Source organism: Bos taurus, chromosome 1, assembly GCF_002263795.3.
Source record: "Bos taurus isolate L1 Dominette 01449 registration number 42190680 breed Hereford chromosome 1, ARS-UCD2.0, whole genome shotgun sequence".
Taxonomy (NCBI): Eukaryota; Metazoa; Chordata; class Mammalia; order Artiodactyla; family Bovidae; genus Bos; species Bos taurus.
The window spans coordinates 33,931,785-33,952,263 of NC_037328.1; the positions used below are offsets into that span (position 1 = coordinate 33,931,785).

At 34.7% G+C, this 20,479-nt stretch overlaps 1 protein-coding gene across 5 annotated transcripts in view; it reads left to right on the forward strand.

Moving 5' to 3' along the window:
- CADM2 (cell adhesion molecule 2) overlaps positions 1-20,479 on the forward strand; it is a 1,275,593-nt gene that overhangs the window by 1,104,626 nt on the left and 150,488 nt on the right. For all 5 annotated transcript variants that reach the window (XM_059887610.1, XM_059887613.1, XM_059887602.1 and 2 more), the window contains one exon: positions 6,265-6,435. In XM_059887610.1, coding sequence (XP_059743593.1) covers positions 6,265-6,435 — 171 coding nt within the window. The remainder of the gene's footprint in view (positions 1-6,264; positions 6,436-20,479) is intronic.

The window sequence follows — 20,479 nt, forward strand, 5'->3', positions numbered from 1 at the left end:
GTGTGTGTGTGTGTGTGTGTGTATCTGTGCATGTTAGTGACTTAGTCATGTCTGACTCTCTGTGACCCCATGGACTGCAGCACACCAGGCTCCTCTGTCCATGGAATTCTCCAGGCAAGAACACTGGAGTGGGTTGCCATTTCCTTCTCCAATGTGAATTTTAATAGTAGTAGTTTAGTTGCTAAGTTGTATCTGACTCTTGCGACCCCATAGACTGTAGCCTGTCATGTTCCTCTGTCCATGGGATTCTCCAGGCAAGAATACTGGAGTGGGTTGCCATTGCCTTCTCTAGTATTAAGGAATACTCATAGGCATTACTGAAATTTGCTTCAAGAATTTGTTTTGAGGTCTTCTCCAGTGAACAAATGAAAGTGGTTGCCAGACTTTAAAGTTTTACTATATAAGACATGGCCTCAGTATTTTTGGTCTGGAGAAAATTTGAAGCAGATATAAAACCAAATGCTTACCTTGAATAGTAAAAAAAAAGAAAAAGAAAAGATGGTCTGTAAAAAAAAAAAAAATCCTGTTGTACACTTAAGCCATAAGAAAAGAAAAATTACCAATAATCCCTTCAAGACAAATTAGTTCTAAAATATGCATCTATGTTACTGACTGAGTTAACTAGGCATAGTTACTTTATGTCATTTTTTTAAGTGATGAAAGAGTTGAATGCCTTCTAAAAATGATGCGTTCACTTTTATAAATTTGGATCTATACAGCTTCTTTTAAACAAGAATTATATAACATACCCATTTGTCCAATATGGTCACTCCAAGTTTTTGGCAATAATGACAAGTTAACTTATTTAGCACTCACATTGTCTCTCCTGTATGGCAAGAAGACCTTCTTTCAGCTTACTAACACTGGTGTCATTTAAAGCACCATTAGTAACAGTGTATGGATTCAGAATAAATTTATTGAAACCTCTTGTTGAAACTGTTATTTGATTCTTCAAAAATCACCTACAAACACAGACTCTGAAAATAATAGCAGAGTTCATATTCTACATAAGCATAGAAATTTGGGGTATACACTGAGATCTTACAACTTTGCTGATGACCAAAAAATTTAAAGCCCAAATAGTTGAGGAGAACTCACAAAATATATTACAAAATTCCAAGAGCTTTATCCCAGTTATGAGAAGGTATGATCCTTCTAGTATTGGCAACAAGACAGAACTGTATTTAAATCCCAACCTTGTTCCAAGTGTGGCTTATTGGCTTTGCAATCATTGAAAAGGAAACTGGTCCTCTTCAGGTGCAGGTCTGAAAGAAAGGGCTAACCTAGGGTTCAGGACAAGATTTCCTTTTATAAAAATGGGATTATTTTGTTCTGGATCTGTTTAAGGGGAATCAAAGTCACTAAAGAGCAGAAAGGAAATACATCACAAAAGTTCAGATTACAATGCTCAGGGTGATTGGAACCACTGTGGAGGCAAAGTAACATCTGAAGAAACTTCACGTTAGAAGGATATTCCTTCTAAAAGTCTAGTACAAAGGTGGCCAGAAGCTCCAGATACAGAGGCAGGTAACCTAATCGGGCTTCCCAATTTGTGCTGGTGGTAAAGAACCCACCTGTCCATGCAGGAGACATGGGTTCCATCTCTGGATCAGGAAGATCTCCTGGAGGAGAGCATGGCAACCCCCTCCAATATTCTTGCCTAGAGAATCTCAGGGACAGAGGAGCCTGGGAGGTCAAGGTCCATAGGGTCACAAAGAGTCAGACACAACTGAAGTGACTTAGCATGCATGAAACCTAATATTATAAATCTGGGGGAAAAAAAATGGATCTAGAAATATCTCCTGAGATCTGACTTTTTAAAGAGATTTGAACGTAAAAATGTCCAGATGGCCTTTTGTTTCATTCCCTAGATAACTTGACTCAGGTTTTATATTTATTTAATTTTTAAATTTGTATTTAAATATAGCTGATTTACAATGTTGTGTTAGTTTCAAGTTTCAAATATTCAGGGTTGATTTCCTTTAGTATTGACAGGTTTGATCCCCATATAGTCCAAATGATTCTTAAGAGTCTTCTCCAGCATTACAATTCAAAAACATCAATTCTTTGGCACTCAGCTTTCTTTATGATCCAGCTCTCTGATACAGATACATACTATAAATATTGATAGAAAATCTGTAGACTTCACCATGAAAGTTTCAAGAAAATAACTTTCATTGAGAAGCATCCTTGAGGAATTTTCAGGCAGATATTTAAAAACAGTTTTTTATAGAAGATTTATAAAGCATGCAGTGTAAACACAGTAGTATAATGAGACAATTTACAACTGTTAAGTTCCTGTGCTCAACAGTGGCACACACCGAGGCCAAACAAATGGAAATGTCAGAGTCTGGAGCAGAGAAATGTTTATTGCATGGTTATGCAAGGACATGAGATGACTCATGTTCTAGAAAGCCTCAAGCTCCCCCAGGATTCAGCAAATGTCAGTCCTTATGTACTCCTGAATGGTGATGTTGGAGAAGACTCTTGAGAGTCCCTTGAACTGCAAGGAAATCTAACTAGTCAATCTCTAAAGGAAATCAATCCTGAATATTCATTGGAAGGACTGACGCTGAAGCTGAAGTTCCAATACTTAGGCCATCTGATGTGAAGGGCTGACAGAAAAGATCCTGATTCTAGGAAATCAGAAAAGACTCTGATTCTAGGAAAAATTGAAAGCAGGAGGAGAAGGGGATGACTGAGGATGAGATGGTTGGATGGCATCACTGACTTGATGAACATGAGTTTGAGCAAGCTCTGGGAGTTGGTGATGGGCAGGGAAGCCTGGTGTGCTGTAGTCCATGGTTGCAAAGAGTTGGACATGACTGAACCACTGAACTGAACTGACTGATGTGCTCTGGGTCATCAAATGGTTAACGTCTTCCATTTGGTTGAGTGGGGTAGGAGTTTACATCTGCAAAAAAATTCAGAAAATTTGCATCAAATACTGTTATCTAGGTACTTCAGAAGGAGAAGGTAATGGCAATCCACTCCAGTACTCTTGCCTGGAAAATCCCATGGATGGAGGAGCCTGGTGGGCTGCAGTCCACGGGGTCGCTAGGAGTCAGACACGACTGAGCGACTTCACTTTGACTTTTCACTTTCATGCATTGGAGAAGGAAATGGCAACCCACTCCAGTGTTCTTGCCTGGAGAATCCCAGGGACGGGGGAGCCTGGTGGGCTGCCATCTACGGGGTCGCACAGAGTCGGAAGTGACTGAGGAAGACTTGCCGCCTCACCTCCCCAGGCCCCATGGGATCCTACTGAGTTACACAATCACCAGCAACCAAAAGCAATCACATTTATGATTACTTGAGAGCAAGTGCTCACATGTCCATAATCTCCTTTGGAAAAAGATAGAAGGGTGACTTCAAGGATATAATGGAAAGTAATCCTACAAATTCCTGTGTTTAATGTTTGCCCTTTGCTTCACTGGCCATTGAACCAACACATTATATAATACATGACATGGCTATCTTCAAAAATGTAAATGAAAAGGAGAAATATATGTTGAAATAGTGAAAGAACGTTAAGCTTACAAAGAGTGGCAATAAAAAGAGAGGGAGAAAAGTGAGTAAAGTTAGTTCCAGTATTCACTCACCTTTGGTCATATCACCTACAGTGATGATGCATTGATTATACCCTTGCTCTTGAAAATAATTCTGTTGGCCAACAGCAGACTTTTAGACTCTACCTCACCGCTATTGAATCAGAATCTGCATTTTAACAAGATTCAAATATGATTCAGCTGCACATGCCATTTTTGAGAAACACTGTTTTAGATCACAAAGTGATGAAGTAATGCTGTGACTTGCCAAAGAAGAAAAAAATAAAAACTTTCTAAAACAATACAGAACATGAAACAAGAATATATATGGAATCACCAGATTAACTATGCCATATAAAGAAATTTCTATTAATTCTGTAACTATGTAATACATCAGTTACTTTATAAAGCTAGGAAGCAAAATGAAAATAAATTGTAAGTGCTATTTCCTGTTTGGTGAGGAGGATGTCAGCAGAAATACAGGCAAAGATATGACAACTAGCTCTTCTCAGTACTTTTTCCTGTTAATCTTATGCCTTCTAATAACCCTATAAGATGTCACATAAGCTAATATTAAAAGCAACAAATTATACTTTTACTTATTCTGCTTGAATGATGCTCATTAATATTTTATGTTATATACAATTGCTATCAGATTTTATGTGTCCAATTAATATTACATACAATGATATTTTTGTGAAGAAAATAGCTGAAGGAAGCAGATGTGTGGGTTCTTAAAATGCAGCTGTTATTAAAATTAAAGAATATAAGCAATATTTTGGAATAATTTCTTACATTTTGTGTAACATAATTATATAAGTATTTTGTCAAGAGATCTAAATTTTCTTAAATTTCTACTGCTTGGAGCTTTCAACAAGAAAACACTGGCATAGATTTATAGGCAAGGATACAAAATATAAAAATGAGGCAACATTTTGTATAAATTTATGAGACACTGAAAAGTAAGAGAGCCTCATTTTTTTTTAATATACCAAAGAACTATAATACATCTGTGTTATCTTGACACATTTTGACTAAAAGAAGATTGTTTCATCTTTCACTCTAAAATTTTTTAACTGAAGTTTAATCTAATTTTCAAATGAAAAAATCTCAGAAATGACTTTGGTTAACAAAAATGAGATATTTCATAGTAAACATGTTGATAGAAAGCCTTATACCCTATATGATTAATTTATAGTTAAAAAATAGAGTTGAGATACTATGATCTTTCTTCCCTTTCCAAATGTTGGAAATTCTTACTCTGAAAAACTGCCGAAATCTCATAAAACTTTTTGTGGTAAAAATTTTACCACAAAATCATAAACAGATATTTTCCAAACAAGACATGTGATGTTTACCTAGGCTTATCCTTTATTATGGCTTCCCTGGTGGCTCAGACAGTAAAGAACCCGCCTGCAGTACGGGAGACCTAGGTCCCATCCCTGTGTTGGGAAGATCCCCTGGAGGAGGGAATGGCAACCCACTCCATTACTTTTACCTGGAGAATCCACATGGGCCATGGAGCCTGGCAGGCTATAGTCCATGGCGTTTCAAAGAGTCAGACACGACTGAGTGACTAAGTGCATCCTTTATTAATTTTACTTTATTTTTTAAAATCAATAAGATAAAAACATTCTTCTCTGGAAAAAAGTAAAACTCAATGGACCATACAAATATCTTCCTGTCAAATACATAAAATTCAATATCCTTTTCAAGTCAAGTCTTTGCATAGAGCACGACAATAGAAAAGCTGAATTTATGTTAATTTGTTATCATTGATATATTTTTAAATAGCTTTAAAATATTTAATACATGCTAGAATCAAATATTTTATGCAAAAGAACTCTTTTCCTAAAAATATCATTGTTCATTTGAATTGAAACACTAAGAAATTGGAACAGCTTTCTCCCTCAACTGTATTTAAGATCTTGTTAAAATGATATTTTAACCTTAGACTATCATTTTGATTTCTAATCCATTAAAATTACCCTCTTCTTATCAGCTACTTTAGATTTGAGAAATTTCAAATTAAATGAAAATATTATTAAATCTCTTTTCCATAGAGAACAAATAATCCCTAAGTGCACCATTTAGTGTTGAATCTGAATCAGTGCACAATAAGTTTAAATACTGATATGTGAATTCACATCTTGAGGGAAGTGTTCTCATTCAGGCTGAAACAAATTCTTCAGCTAAGTGAAAACCATTTATCTCAACAGAAATTTCATTGCAAATATATATAGAGAGAGATAGATATTTGAATATTCAAAATGTTCGCATGACTGTCCTCCTTCTCTACCAAAGATGACAACTTTCTCATCTTAGGTATTTTATAGCAATTATGTTGACCTCACATTGTTCATGTTAATCATAGCTCAAATACATGGTTCAGAAAAAAAAGATTATCTTTTAATAAGATCTAAATCTAAAGAAAAGAGACTAATATTGTAAAATGGCCTGATTTTTCTAATGGAATATTTAAAAGGGGGCTATGTCTTGCCTTTTTATTTCTGCATTTAACTTTTAAAATACATAACTGAAGTAGTTTTAATTCTGTTTACTTGAAATGGGTTAAATGTCAAACTAACAAATATTTGCTTTTTATAATTGGATAAAGATAAGCAGAAAGCACTTCCGGTGGTGTCTTGAGTAAACGAGATCTGTTACATTTCAAAGAGAATTTCACAGAATTTTAAGTTTTATATTTTATTTTCAGATGTAAAATATTTAAAGGAAGAGGATGCAAATCGCAAGACGTTCACAGTCAGCAGCACACTGGATTTCCGAGTGGATAGAAGTGATGATGGTGTGGCGGTCATCTGCAGAGTAGACCATGAATCTCTCAATGCCACTCCTCAGGTGGCCATGCAGGTGCTAGAAATACACTGTAAGTAAATGCTATTCCATAACTCTCTATCGTGGTGGCAAGTCTCCGCATCTGCATTTAAAATTATTTTAAAATTACCTGGAAATTACAGCAAGTGTGCAGCAAAATCTACAGCCAAATGAGGTAAAACTAACCTCCGTAATATTAATCACACTCAAAGGAAAGGAGTTCTTGCCCATTCTTGACAAAGTAGAAAAAGAAAGGATATATCAAAAGGTTAACACTCCTAGTTTTCTTCCAAATGTTGACCAGGAAGATCAGAAATTTGGCAATCAATGAGAGGTGAAAATCTGAGAAAGCCTTGATGAACTTTCTAAATGTAACATTATTATATGCAAATATGACTTCACATCTGTTCTTTTAAAATAGGACATTTTTTTCTATTTTTAAAAATATACTAAGTCTTTATGAACACAGGGACGTATCTATTATGTTTTTTTAATCAACATAATTATTGTTCACAAGTGATAAGAACATAAATTGGATGACTCTGGTGAGCCTGGGCAGTACTGAAATGCTTTGCTGGCCTTATCTTAACGTGTATTATCTTACGTTAGGGCATCAGCATAACAGCCTGATGAACAGTCACTACTCTCTTTACTCAGTTTATGAATAAAATCACTGAAGATTATAGTGATTGAATCACTTGGCCAAGTTCACACAACTAGCAAATGATCAACTTATGATCATGCCACTTTGGTAGTTAGCGATATCCTTGGAATACAGCAAGTGATCTATAAATATTTATTAAAACGAAGAGGAATGAATTGAAATATATAACAAAGTTGAAAAGTATAGCACAAATAATTATGTTTCTGAATCCTACTACTTGATTTTTTCCAATATTAGAGATTTTTTATGGAGTTTTTTATCTGTGATAAATTATAGTTTTAGTTTAGGATTTGTGTGTGTTTGTGTGTGTGTGGTATGAAATTACATTAAATCTTAAATGTTGTCTAGGTACTAGTCTTCTATGTCCCATATTTTGTTTTTGTTTATTTATTTAATAAGAATATATCCACCACCTTCTGTGTTCTGCACTATGCAGGCAATCCATTTGTCATTCCTGGTCACCCTTCAAGGGTCACTCAAGTTCTCTCTTGTCAGACTGTCCCTAACTTTATCAACCTACAGGGATCCTTCTCACTTCTGAACTCCTGAATGCTTTATCATTTCTACAGCAAGCTAAACTTCTCATTATTATCAAACTTATCTTATTCTTTAATTCCCCTGGTGGATACTGATAATCAACTAGATTTAGGACTTGTGGATATAGGCTTCATCTCATGGTAGGGAGAGACTACTATCTTCCTTTTTAAAATTCTTCGTGTTCTCTAATAGAGGAGTGGATAAAGAAGATGTGGTACATACATACAATAGAATATTACTAAGCCATTAAAAATGAAATAATACCATTTGCAGCAACATGGATAGACCTAGAGATAGTCGTACTGAGTGAAGTAAGTCAGAGAACGAGAAATACCATATGACTTCCCTTCTATGTAGACTTTAAAAAGAAATGATACAAATGAACTTCTTGATAAAACAGAAACAGACTCACAGACTTTGAGAATGAAATTATGGTTGCCAGGAGGCAAGGAAGGGGGCATAGTTAGGAAAACTGGTATAAACATGTACACACTGCTGTATTTAAAATAGATAACCAACAAGGACCTACTGTATAGCACATGGAACTCTGCTCAATATTATGGATGGGAGGGGAGTTTTGGGGAGAATCAATACATGTATATGTATGGCTGAGTCCCTTTGCTGTTCACCTGAAACTATCACATTGTTGTTAATTGGCTATACCCCAATACAAAATAAAAAGATTAAAAAAAAAAAAAAGAATATATCAAGTACCTACTATGAAACAGGTGTTCTTTGGGGCACTGGGGTTACAGAGGTGATCAAAAAAGTATAACTTTAACAAAACAAGTTGAGATTGTCTCCAAGTGTCAAAATCACCATGATCACAAACAGCAACAAATTCCAGTTCCCTTACAGCATCTGTTCTAGGTAGAAGTGAAGGAAAAGCAAAATAAATACAACATATAGAATGATATGTATTAAGTGTGAGGGAAAAAACAAAGCAGGAAAGTGATGAGTGCAATTAGAATGGAAGTCAAGGACAGCAAATGTGTGTTTGTATTAGTACATAACATATATATAATACATTTATATATAAATATATAATTTGTAACATATAATATAATATCAAATTATATCATTGAATACTACATTATAATATTATATAGTATTAATACATGATTTAATATAGTATTAGAAATATTTATGTGAATATATAAGATATATAAAATTTATTTATATATAATATATACATAAATATATTTAAATAAAATATTTTAACTGAATTAGTATGTTTAAATTTTAAATAAATACATATACATAAAATTAACAGAGAAGGGCAAGTACAAATGTCCTGATATAGGAACGTGTGAGTTGTTTTTATGTTTCTAGAAATAGCAAGGATATCAGTGAGACCAGACTAGAGAGTAAAGTAGAGAGTATCATGAGAAAAAATCAGAGAAGTATAAGGAGGATGAGATGTTTTTTAATTTGTAACAGAGAAAATATCAATCAGATCATTATTTTTAATTATCGCTCATATTATTTTATTTATTCTTAGTTTCAGTTCAGTTTAGTTCAGTCACTCAGTCGTATCCAACTCTTTGCAACCCCATGAATCACAGCATGCCAGGCTTCCCTGTCCATCACCAACTCCCGGAGTTCACCCAAACTCATGTCCATCGAGTCAGTGATGCCATCCAGCCATCTCATCCTCTGTCATCCGCTTTTCCTCCTGGCCCCAATCCCTCCCAGCATCAGGGACTCTTTCAATGAGTCAACTCTTCTCATGAGGTGGCCAAAGTATTGGAGTTTCAGCTTCAGCATCATTCCTTCCAAAGAACACCCAGGACTGATCTCCTTCAGGACGAACTGGTTAGATCTCCTTGCAGTCCAAGGGACTCTCAAGAGTCTTCTCCAACACCACAGTTCAAAACCATCAATTCTTCGGCGCTCAGCTTTCTTCACAGTCCAACTCTCACATCCATACATGACTACTGGAAAAACCATAGCCTTGACTAGACAGACTTTATTGGCAAAGTAATGTCTCTGCTTTTGAATATGCTATCTAGGTTGGTCATAAATTTCCTTCCAAAGAGTAAGAGTCTTTTAATTTCATGGCTGCAATCACCATCTACAATGACTTTGGAGCCCCCAAAAATAAAGTCTGACACCGTTTCCACTGTTTCTCCATCTATTTCCCATGAAGTGATGAGACCAGATGCCATGATCTTAGTTTTCTGAATGTTGAGCTTAAAAGTTATTAACTTATTAAAAATTTATGACTACTTTGAATAATATTAGTTTCATTAATTTTCTTCCTGTTCTCTTTGAAGTGGATTTGAAGAAAAGCATATTTTAGAGCCCAAATTGAATTTACTTCCAAATTTCAACATTTATTTTCAGTGAGACCTTGTGACAATTACTGAAAGTGCTTGAGCTTTGATTATAAATTAGAGAATATCTGTTAGGACCAAGCTATACAACTGAAGTTAATGGCATTCAGTAAGCCTTAGATAAATATCAATTCTCTTTTTTCTTAGTTGGTTCAGGCTGTTGTAAAAAAAAAAATGCTATTGTCTGAGTGGTTTATAAGAAATAGATATTTATTTCCCATAATCCTGAGGATCAAAAATTGAAGATCAAGGAGAAGGCACATTCAGTGTCTCGTGAGGACCCTGACCTTGTCTCATAGTCGACCATTTTCTATTAGGCACATGGCAGAAGAATCTCTGGGATCTCTTTTGTAAGGATGCTAATCCAAGTCATGAGCATCCAAAGTCTTTACCTTCTAATAACATCACATTGGGCATTAGGTTTCCACATGTAAACTTCCAGTTCATTTCAGTTCCGTTGCTCAGTCTTGTCCAACTCTTTGCGACTCCATGGACTGCAGCACACCAGACTTCCCTGTCCATCACCAACTACCGGAGCTTACTCAAACTCATGTCCATCGAGTAGGTGATGCCATCCAGTCATCTCATCCTCTGTTGTCCCCTTCTCCTCCTGCCTTCAGTCTTTCCCAGCATCAAGGTCTTTTCAAATGAGTCAGTTCTTCCCAACAGGTGGCCAAAGTATTGGAGTTCAGCTTCAGCATCAGTCCTTCCAATGAGTATTCAGGACCGAATTCCTTTAGGATGGACTGGTTGGATCTCCTTGCAGTCCAAGGGACTCTCAAGAGTCTTCTCCAACACCATAGTTCAAAAGCATCAATTCTTTGGCAATCAACTTTCTTTACAGTCCAACTTTGACATCCATACATGACTACTGGCAAACCAATAGCTTTGACCAGATTTAACTTTTTAAAGTAGTCTCTGCTTTTTAATATGCTATCTAGGTTGGTCATATCTTTTCTTCTAAGGACCAAGTGTCTTTTAATTTCATGGCTGCAATCATCATCTGCAGGGATTTTGGAACCACAATAATTAAATTCTCTCACTTAGTTTCCATTATTTCCCCATCTATTTGCCATGGTGATGGGACTGGATGCCATGATCTTAGTTTTCTGAATGTTGAGTTTTAAGCCAACATTTTCAGTCTCCTCTTTCACTTTCATCAAGAGGCTCTTTAGTTCTTCTTCATTTTCTGCCATAAGCATGCTGTCATCTGCATATCTAGGGTTATTGATATTTCTCCCAGCAATCTTGATTCCAGCTTGTGCTTCTGCCAGCCCAGCATTTCTCATGATGTACTCTGCATAGAAGTTAAATAAGGAAGGTGACAATATACAGCCTGGATGTACTCCTTTCCTGATTTGGAACCAGTCTGTTGTGCCATGGCCAGTTCTAACTGTTGCTTCTTGACCTGCATACAGATTTCTCAGGAGACAGGTCAGGTGGTCTGGTATTCACATCTCTTTAGGAGTTTTTTGTAGTTTGTTGTGATACACACAGTCAAAGGCTTTGACGTAGTCGATAAAGCAGAAATAGATATTTTTTCTGGAATTCTTGTGATTTTTCTATGATCCAATGGATGTTGGCAATTTAATCTCTGGTTCCTCTGCCTTTTCTAAATCCAGCTTGAACATCTGGAAGTTCATGGTTCATGTACTATTGAAGCCTGGCTTGGAGAATTTTGAACATTTTGGTTAGTGTGTGAGATGAGTGCAATTGTGCAGTTGTTTAAACATTCTCTGGCATTGCCTTTCTTTGGGACTGGAATTAAAACTGACCATTTTGCCTTTTTGTGTTTCTTTTTCTTGGGGATGGTCTTGATCACTGCCTCCTGTACAATGTCACGAACCTCCGTACATAGTTCTTCAGGCTCTCTGTCTATGAACATAAGGGATTTTATTTAGGTCATATCTGAATCGTCTAGTGGTGTTCTCTACTTTCTTCTCTTTTAGTCTGAATTTTGTAATAAAGAGTTCATGATCTGAGCCACAGTCAGCTCCCAGTCTTATTTTTGCTGACTGTATGGAACTTTGGGGAAACATTAGCATTCATTCTCTAGCTCCTTCATTTTTCTATGTCTTCTTACTTAATCTATATATCATTCAAAATATGAAATGTTATGTATTCAGTATATCAAGAATACCCTGATCATCAGTATTTAATTTAAATTTATTTTCACCTTTATACAAAGCCAAATAAGACTGTTTAAAAATATTTGTGATTATTAGGCTAGCTGCAATTTTCAACACATAGTAAAACAAAAATAATAAAAATTGTCATAAAGAATGTTAAAGATTACCAGCCAGAGATCACCAGAAACCTACCAACACTCTAGCAAAATCATACAGGAGACTATTTGAAACTTTGGTTGTATATAAGAAAGAGTTAGGAGAGATTTGTTAGAGAAATTAGGTTGTTAGGTTTGTTCTAAATATTCTGAGGATTTCCCTGGTGGCTCAGATGGTAAAGAATCTGCCTGCAATGCAAGAGACCTAGGTTTGATCCCTGAGTTAAGAATATATCTCAAGAAGGAAATGGCAACCCACTCCAGAACTCTTGCCTAGAGAATTCCATGGTCAGAGGAGCTTGTTGGGCTACAGTTCATGGGGTTGCAAAGATTCAGACACAAGTGAGCAGAAAACACTTTAAATATTCTAAAGAGGGTTCTGAATTAGATTCTGTCAGGATTGGGGACAATTCAGTAATGTGTATGCTCATAATTTTTACCTACAAAGCACAAATATTAAAGCAGAACTAGACCTGCTATTATAAAGACATGTGGTTAATCATGCTAATTTCTATAATTGCTAAACATATTAGTCTCTGTCCTCTTTTAGAGCTGGTCATAGAATAAACTTGTCTTTTCTTTTTCTACCCCCCAAGCATTGAGTGACTTTATCTGATTATTGTTTAGATTCTAGAGAATTGTTTATGACAGTTGAGATTATTCCAGGTAGTTGTAAGATACCAGTTGTTAGCTTCCAAAGTCCTTTTCACTTTCTTTGGGGTCCAAAATGGAATTATTACATAAATTATCACATTTCAGTGTGCACTATTAAGCAAACTTCATCTTCATGGAGGAACACAATTGCATTGTCTAATTTTTATTAAGTTTTACATGACAAATATTATAGTTGATGGCCAATTAAAAATAAAAACTCATCTGTCATGGTTTAATATGTAAATGGTTAGAAGGCAGAGGCCAGATCTATTTAAATTATTTTTTCTAGCATCTCACATACTATCATTCAAGTATGTGAAGTTAATTAAAACTAACTGATGATAATACTGAATGTTCCTCTAGGGATGCAGAACATTCCTCAGGGATGAAATGAAGAATGAAAAGTGAAGAGGGACATTTAATACCAGTTTGTATCAAAATTAAAGTAAACTGATCAAATTGGGTGTGGTCTTCCTAAACAACTATGAATAGTGATTAAAGGATCTCAGCAAATACTTCCAGAGGCAACAGGTCATGACTCGACTTAAGTCCACATGTGCAGTATGCATGATGTGGAAATTCTGTGGATGCAAGTGGGGGAAAATAGAAAGAAGAATTGGAAAAGTAAAAAGGTGATGAGTCTAGACTTTGTGGGACATAAATTTAGAAATTCCATAAATTTTACAATGTTCCTAATTATGACTAATTGCAAAGACTGGCCTGAATAGAGGAACAGCTTTTGGAATCCTAGAGCAGAAGAGATGCCATTGTTTTCTGTGGCGACTGACAAGAGTAGGTATATATTCATCACTTGGGACGTTATGAATACACCTGAAATAAAAATTCTGTTATTGTGGAAAGGTACTTTTGATGAGAAATAAGACATAAGTATTTAACACATAGTGCTAAGAAGCAAAATGAGAACACATTGGACGAGGAATTATGTTCCTAGAGCTAAAGGTTTTAATTCTGTAACACTATGACATACAGTTTAGTAGGACTCAGCCTATAAAATATGTCACAGCAACATTCATTGCTTTATAAAATATTAATCTTAGATTTTAATGTCATATGATGGAAAAGAATTTAAACTTGAAATTTAAGAAAATATGAACTTTTCACTGTGTACCACAAGTGCTTTCAAATTTCAAATAATAGGTAATAGCATGTGTTACACCTGAGCAGTGGAAAAAGTCACTCTTTTTAAAATGGAAATTCCAATTCATCTTACTATTTTATACAAATCCCTTTAAAACAATAATATTTTATTTTTCTGATTCGATTTTTAGATGAATAGACTGTATGAGTCATATTTTGTTTAATTCTCAGTAAGAATATGTTCTCTCCACTAACAGAAAGAACTATGTAAAAGCACAGAAAATAAGAAAATAACTAAACATTCATTTTCTGTGTGTAATATTAACACAATTATGTAAAAATCAACTGTTATTGAAAATGAAAACACAAGAGACAGATTAGTAGAATATTTCAGAATGAGTGTTTTGAGAAAACATTTTAGTACTGTGACACTGAACTGCCAATATGGATAAATAAGAGCCCAGGTTTTAAATGTTATGTGTATATGTGTTGTACGGTATAAATATACATAATCATTGAGCCATGAAATCTTATGCTATCAATAATATTTGTTTAAAATTTTTATTGTGGAACAGTGCCATGATTTGCCTATACAAGAAGTAACTATTCACACATACACAGGCATCGACTTTTAAAACAGTACATAGTTTAGGTTATAGAAGACCTCCTGCATGTGTGCCTAAACAAATTCAGTGTGAGAATCTGTGAGAAACCTAGTAAGAGAAAGAAAAGAGAGGAAGGGAGGGAGGAAGGGAAGGAGGGGGTGACTTAGGAAGATTCAGTGTTGAAATTGTGTGTTTAAATGAGATCAATTAGGTTAATGAGTAAAAATAAGAAACCCATTATGTACTTTTAATAGCCAAAAAGCTCCTGGATTCATTTCCATAATAATGTAAGGAGTTAAATGGTCAAATTACAGTCCTGATCTTTACCTTCTTGAGGCTTTTATTTCCATTCTAGTTAACATGCAAATAAGTAATACAATTAATCCTTTTTCTTTTTAACATGTTATATTAAAAATTTGTATTTCTAAAGAGTTTCCTGTCTTATTTTGGTCTTTTAGAGAGAATTACTTTGTTCCTAGAGGAGCTGAAGTCTTGACTGTATATATCTACTATTTTCTGGGACCATCTCTTGTACTTGATCAGTTCTACTTTGATTCTACTTGTTTAAATAAAATAGAATAAAAAATAAAACTCTGTTTATAGTAGGAGAGATTGAATACAGATGAGCTTGGAAGCTTTGATTATTTTTTGTTTGTAACTTTATTTCTGAGGAGAGCATGGCAACCTACTCCGGTATTCTTGTCTGCAAAAGACCATGGACAGAGGAACCTGGTGGGCTACAGTTCATGGGGTTGTAAAGAGTCAGACATGACTGAAGTGACTTAGCATGCATCCAGCATGAACTCAACTTCATTTCCACCGTAGATATACATGACACAGAATAGAAATGTTTTCAAATGTAGGCAGAGATTCTTCATTAAGTGTAGACTTTGGCCTTTGTCCTTTTTCATTTGCAAAGTAATTAATTCCCACCAACTCAATCCTTCCTACACAAACCTATATATACCTTTAACCCAGAACTGTTTAAGTTGTTCCATGTTAGTTGTATCAATTATGCTTCCACTACATTTCTATTTATTATAGAGAGTGCTTGATTAAATGTTTCAGGCTATATAAGTTCATTAGACATAAAGGTGAATGTTACAAGTTGCATTTTAAAGTAACATCTCTCACTCATCTGGCATCTTAATCTGTAAAATGTTGGTTTTCTAATTATCTTATCTACCACAAATTTTCTATAGTACAGAAGCACAGCTATAAATGGAGAACTGTCAAAGGTGAAATGAAAATTATCTTTAGGTTAAATTTTCCACATAAAGTAAAGTTATTTTGATTAACAAAATGCCAATTTATGCATGAAGCTGCTTTGGAAGTATGGTTAATAGAGCCCAAAATATTTCACAAAGCTCATAAAACATGTACATGCTAGAATCATGAAACGATCTATGTGTGTGTATGTGTGTCACTCAGAAAAAAATACATTTAATTATATTATTAAAATTGGCCTAGTGTACAACCCCTATTTTTCAACTTTTTCAGGGAAAATGCATTCATTTAGTATATCACCTATAGTAATGTATTACCGGCATATGCTGGTCATGAGTTAATTTTTTATATATGTAATGGGAATGTTTTATTTAGTTCCTGCAATACCAAAATGTTAAAAGTAATTGGATCACCAGATATTTTAAGTGATCTAAGTGCAGAAATTCAAAGTGTTACTGTAAAATTTATATTATTAATAGAATTAACATTTCTTATGTTATTAAAGCCCAGTGAAGAAGAATGTATATATTTGTGAGTAGAGATTCCATAATTTAAAAACATAACAAATTCATAGGTCAAAATAATATAGTCTGAAGTGGTCTTTCTTGGATCAAGCTTATCATAAAATAGGTATGTATAAAACTTTTTATAAGTTTTAACATTATTTTAAGCATACAAATTAATTTCATAAAAATATGTCAAAAAGGGTCCCCAAATGATATGATCCAGGTATAGTATAGATGTTGGTGTATCTTTTGAAGATAACTTTAAGCCATTTTAATAGAGAATAAAAATTGGATAATAAAATGAGACAAATGATTTGGGCAAGTAAAACCTAATATTGAGAAAATAAATATAAATCATTACTACCTTGTATTTTAAACTTTCAATTTAATAATTAATTCCATTTTATCAAACTCTTTTCCTTTACCTTTTTCTTTTTTTATTAACTGTGGTTGATTTGGGTTTCCCTGGTGGCTCAGATGGTAAAGAATCCACCTGCGCTGTGAGTTTGATCCCTGGGTTGGGAAGATCCCCTGGAGAAGGGCATGGTGACCCACTCCAGTATTCTTGCCTGGAGAATCCCCATGGACAGAGGATCTGGCAGGCTACAATCCATGGGGTGGCAAAGAGTTGTGGACATGACTGAGCAACTAAGCATAGCATGGTTGATTTATCATGTTGTGTTCGTTTCTGTTGTACAGCAAAATGATTCAGTTATACATATATACATATATATATTCTTTTCCATATTTTTATTAGGATTTATATAGGATATTGAATATAGTTCTCTGTGCTGTACAATAGGTTCTTATAGTTTATTCATTCTCTATATGATAGCTTGCATCTGGTAATTCCAGACTCCCTATTCATCCCTTCCTTAGCCCCCATTCCCTTGGCAACCACATATCTGTTCTCTATGTCTGTGTCTGTTTCTGTTTTGCAGATAAGTTCATTTGTGTTGTATTTTAGATCCACACATAAGTGTTATCAACTGGGAGATTGGGATTGACATATATACACTGTTGTGTGTAAAATAGATTATCTAGTGGGAAGCTGCTGTACCGCACAGGGAGCTCAAGTCAGTGCTCTGTGATGACCTAGATAGACGGGATGGGGGAGTGGGGGTGGGGTCCACTAGAGAGGGGATGCATGTATACATATAGCCAATTCACTTCATTTTAAAGCAGAAACACAACATTGCAAAGCAATTATTCATTGAAAAAATAGATATGTCTATTTTTAAAAGATAAAGGCTTATTTTTTTTAAGAGACTGCCTATTCAAGGTCCCAGTACTTTCAGATTATGCTAGCCCTATTTTCTGAATGAACTACAATACACACAGAGATATTTCTTAGAGAAAAACATACAGTTAGAAAATAGTATAATCTATTGATATATTCAGCTTTATTGTATTAGCTGTTAATATATCAGCAGAGATGGTTTTCACTCTCTGGGTTCACAGACTTTTTTTTTTTCTTTTAAATCAATAGGCTTTATTCTTTAAAGCAGATTTTGTTTAACAGAAAGATTGATTGAAAAGCAAAGTTCTCATATACACTGGTATCCCACCTCCTCACAGTTTCTCCTATTATTAACATTTTGCATTATTATAGTACAATTTTTACAGCTGATGAACTAATATTAATAGATTATTGTTAACTAAAATTTATAATTTACTTTATTGTTCATTCTTTATGTTGTATTGTTCTTGACCAATGTATAATGCCATGTCGCCATATTTACAATATCATAGAAAATAATTTCACTGTCCTTAAAACCCTGTGCTTTACTTCTTGATTGCTCTTTTGCTCCCCCAGATTCCCTGATAATTATTGATATTTTAATTGACAGTGGTTTTGCTTTTTTCTAGGATTTAACTTAGTTGGAATTATATAGGATATAACTTTTTCAGACTGTCCTCTTTCATTTAGCAATATGCATTTAAGATTCCACTATATCTTCTTGTGACTTGATAGCACATTTCTTCTTACTGCTGAATAATATTTCACTGTCTGTATGCACTAGTGTTTCTTTATCCATTTGCCTACTAAAGGATATCTTGAAAAAGTGAAAGTGAAGTCGTTCAGTCACGTCTGACTCTTTGTGACCCCATGGAGTGTAGCCTATCAGGTTTCTTTGTCCATGGGATTTTCCAGGCAAGGATACTGGAGTGGATTGCTATTTCCTTCTCCAGGAGATCTTCCCAACCCAGGGATTGGTTACTTCTAATTTCTGGCAATTATGAAAATAACTACTACATATATTCATAAGTAACATAAACATAAATTTTCAATCCCTTTGAGTAAAGTTATTTGAATTTTAATTAAAACACATTTTAGTGAAAGAGAAATAAATTAAGTGAATATAAAAAGTAATACGTTTACCTTGTACTACATACATGATATTATGGGAAGGCGTGCTTAGTTTTCAGGAAGCTGCAAACTACTACCTAAAGTAGTTGAAACATTTTGCATTCCCATCAGCAGTGAATGAGAGTTCCTGTTACTCTAACTATTCATCAGCATTTGGTGGTGTCACTCTTTTGGATTTTGTCCCCTCTGTATAGTGTGTGGGTTTCCCAGATGATTCTGTGGGTGAAAGAATCCACCTGAAATGCAGGAGATGTCGGTTCAATTTCTGGGTCAGGAAGATCCCTTGGAGGAGGGCACAGCAACCCAGTCCAGTATTCTTGCCTGAAGAATCCCATGGACATGAGGAGACATGCAGGCTAGAGTCCATAGGGTCCCAAAGAGTTAAACACTACTGACTAGACTGAGCACACACACACAGGCAAATTATGTGTAGTGGTATCTCATTGTTGTTTAAATTTGCAATTCCATAATGACATTGGATGCTGAGCACCTTTTCTTATGCTTATTTTCCTTTTGTGTATATATTTGTTGAGGTGTCTGCTTAGATCTTTGATGATTTTTTGTTTTTTAATTGGGTTGTTTTGTCTTTCTTTTTGTTGAGTTTTAAGAGTTTTTTGTACGTCTTGGAAAGCAGTCATGTGTTACATCTTTTCAAAAAATCATTGTTAAAAATAGAAAATCCTTTCCACTGGATCAATATCTTTACTTTGATTCAAATACTGAATCACTCAAATAAAATAGGGGGTATCTTTACTTCTCAAGTTCACAACAATTTAAAATTTTTTGAATAATAATTTAAAAGCTAATCTTTTGTCCATTAATCTGTCTCTTGAAAGTAATTGTGCTTCTTTATAAATGAGACCTGGTAGCTCAGCTGGTAAAAATCCACCTGCAATTCAGGAGACCCTGGTTCAATTCCTGGGTTGGCAAGATCCCCTGGAGAAGGGATAGGCCACCCACTCTGGTATTCTTGGGTTTCTCTTGTAGCTCAGATGGTAAAGAATCTGCCTGCAATGCTGGAGTTCTGGGTTCAATGCCTGGGTTGGGAAGATTCCCTGGAGGAGGGCAAGGCAATCAATTCCAGTATTCTCGCCTGGAGAATCCCCATGGACAGAGGAGCCTGGCAGGCTACAATCCATGGGGTTGCAAAGAGTGGGACACAACTCAGCAACTATGCACACACACATAAACCTAGAATCTTTCAGATAAGTAAAATAAGTAATACTTTAAAAATGTGTGCTTTAAAACATCTTTAATTTTAAAGACGTATGCTAAGTATAATATTTTTTTCCTATAAAAAAAAGCTTAGGGAGGAAACATTACCCTTTAAAGTATCTGCATATTTTGCTTGTCAATAACTACTGAAAAATAATTTGTAGATGAATGACTCTATCCCTATATTTTATATACTCGTGCAAAACTTCCTCACTTGATTGCATTTTGAAAGAAGTAAGAAATAACTCATTCATATATTCATCTAACCTTTAAAGAACTCTTCCAACGTAGCAAGCATTTTGTTAGGATCTGACAACACACAATTGACTAGGTTAAGGTCTTAGATTTTGATGTGCAAAATGTGATGAATGAAGAAGACATGTGAAAAAATACATATTTTACTAAGTACAGTGTTTTATAATAGCAGTATATATCCTGAAATAATTTAAATCTAATTATTTACTATTCCCTATCATTCATCTGTATGTATATATAGTAACATATGATAAACATTACATATTATATGCAATAAATATTATATTTCTATATGCATAAATTTACGGTTAATAAATATGATATTGTTAGAGCTGGCTTAGTTC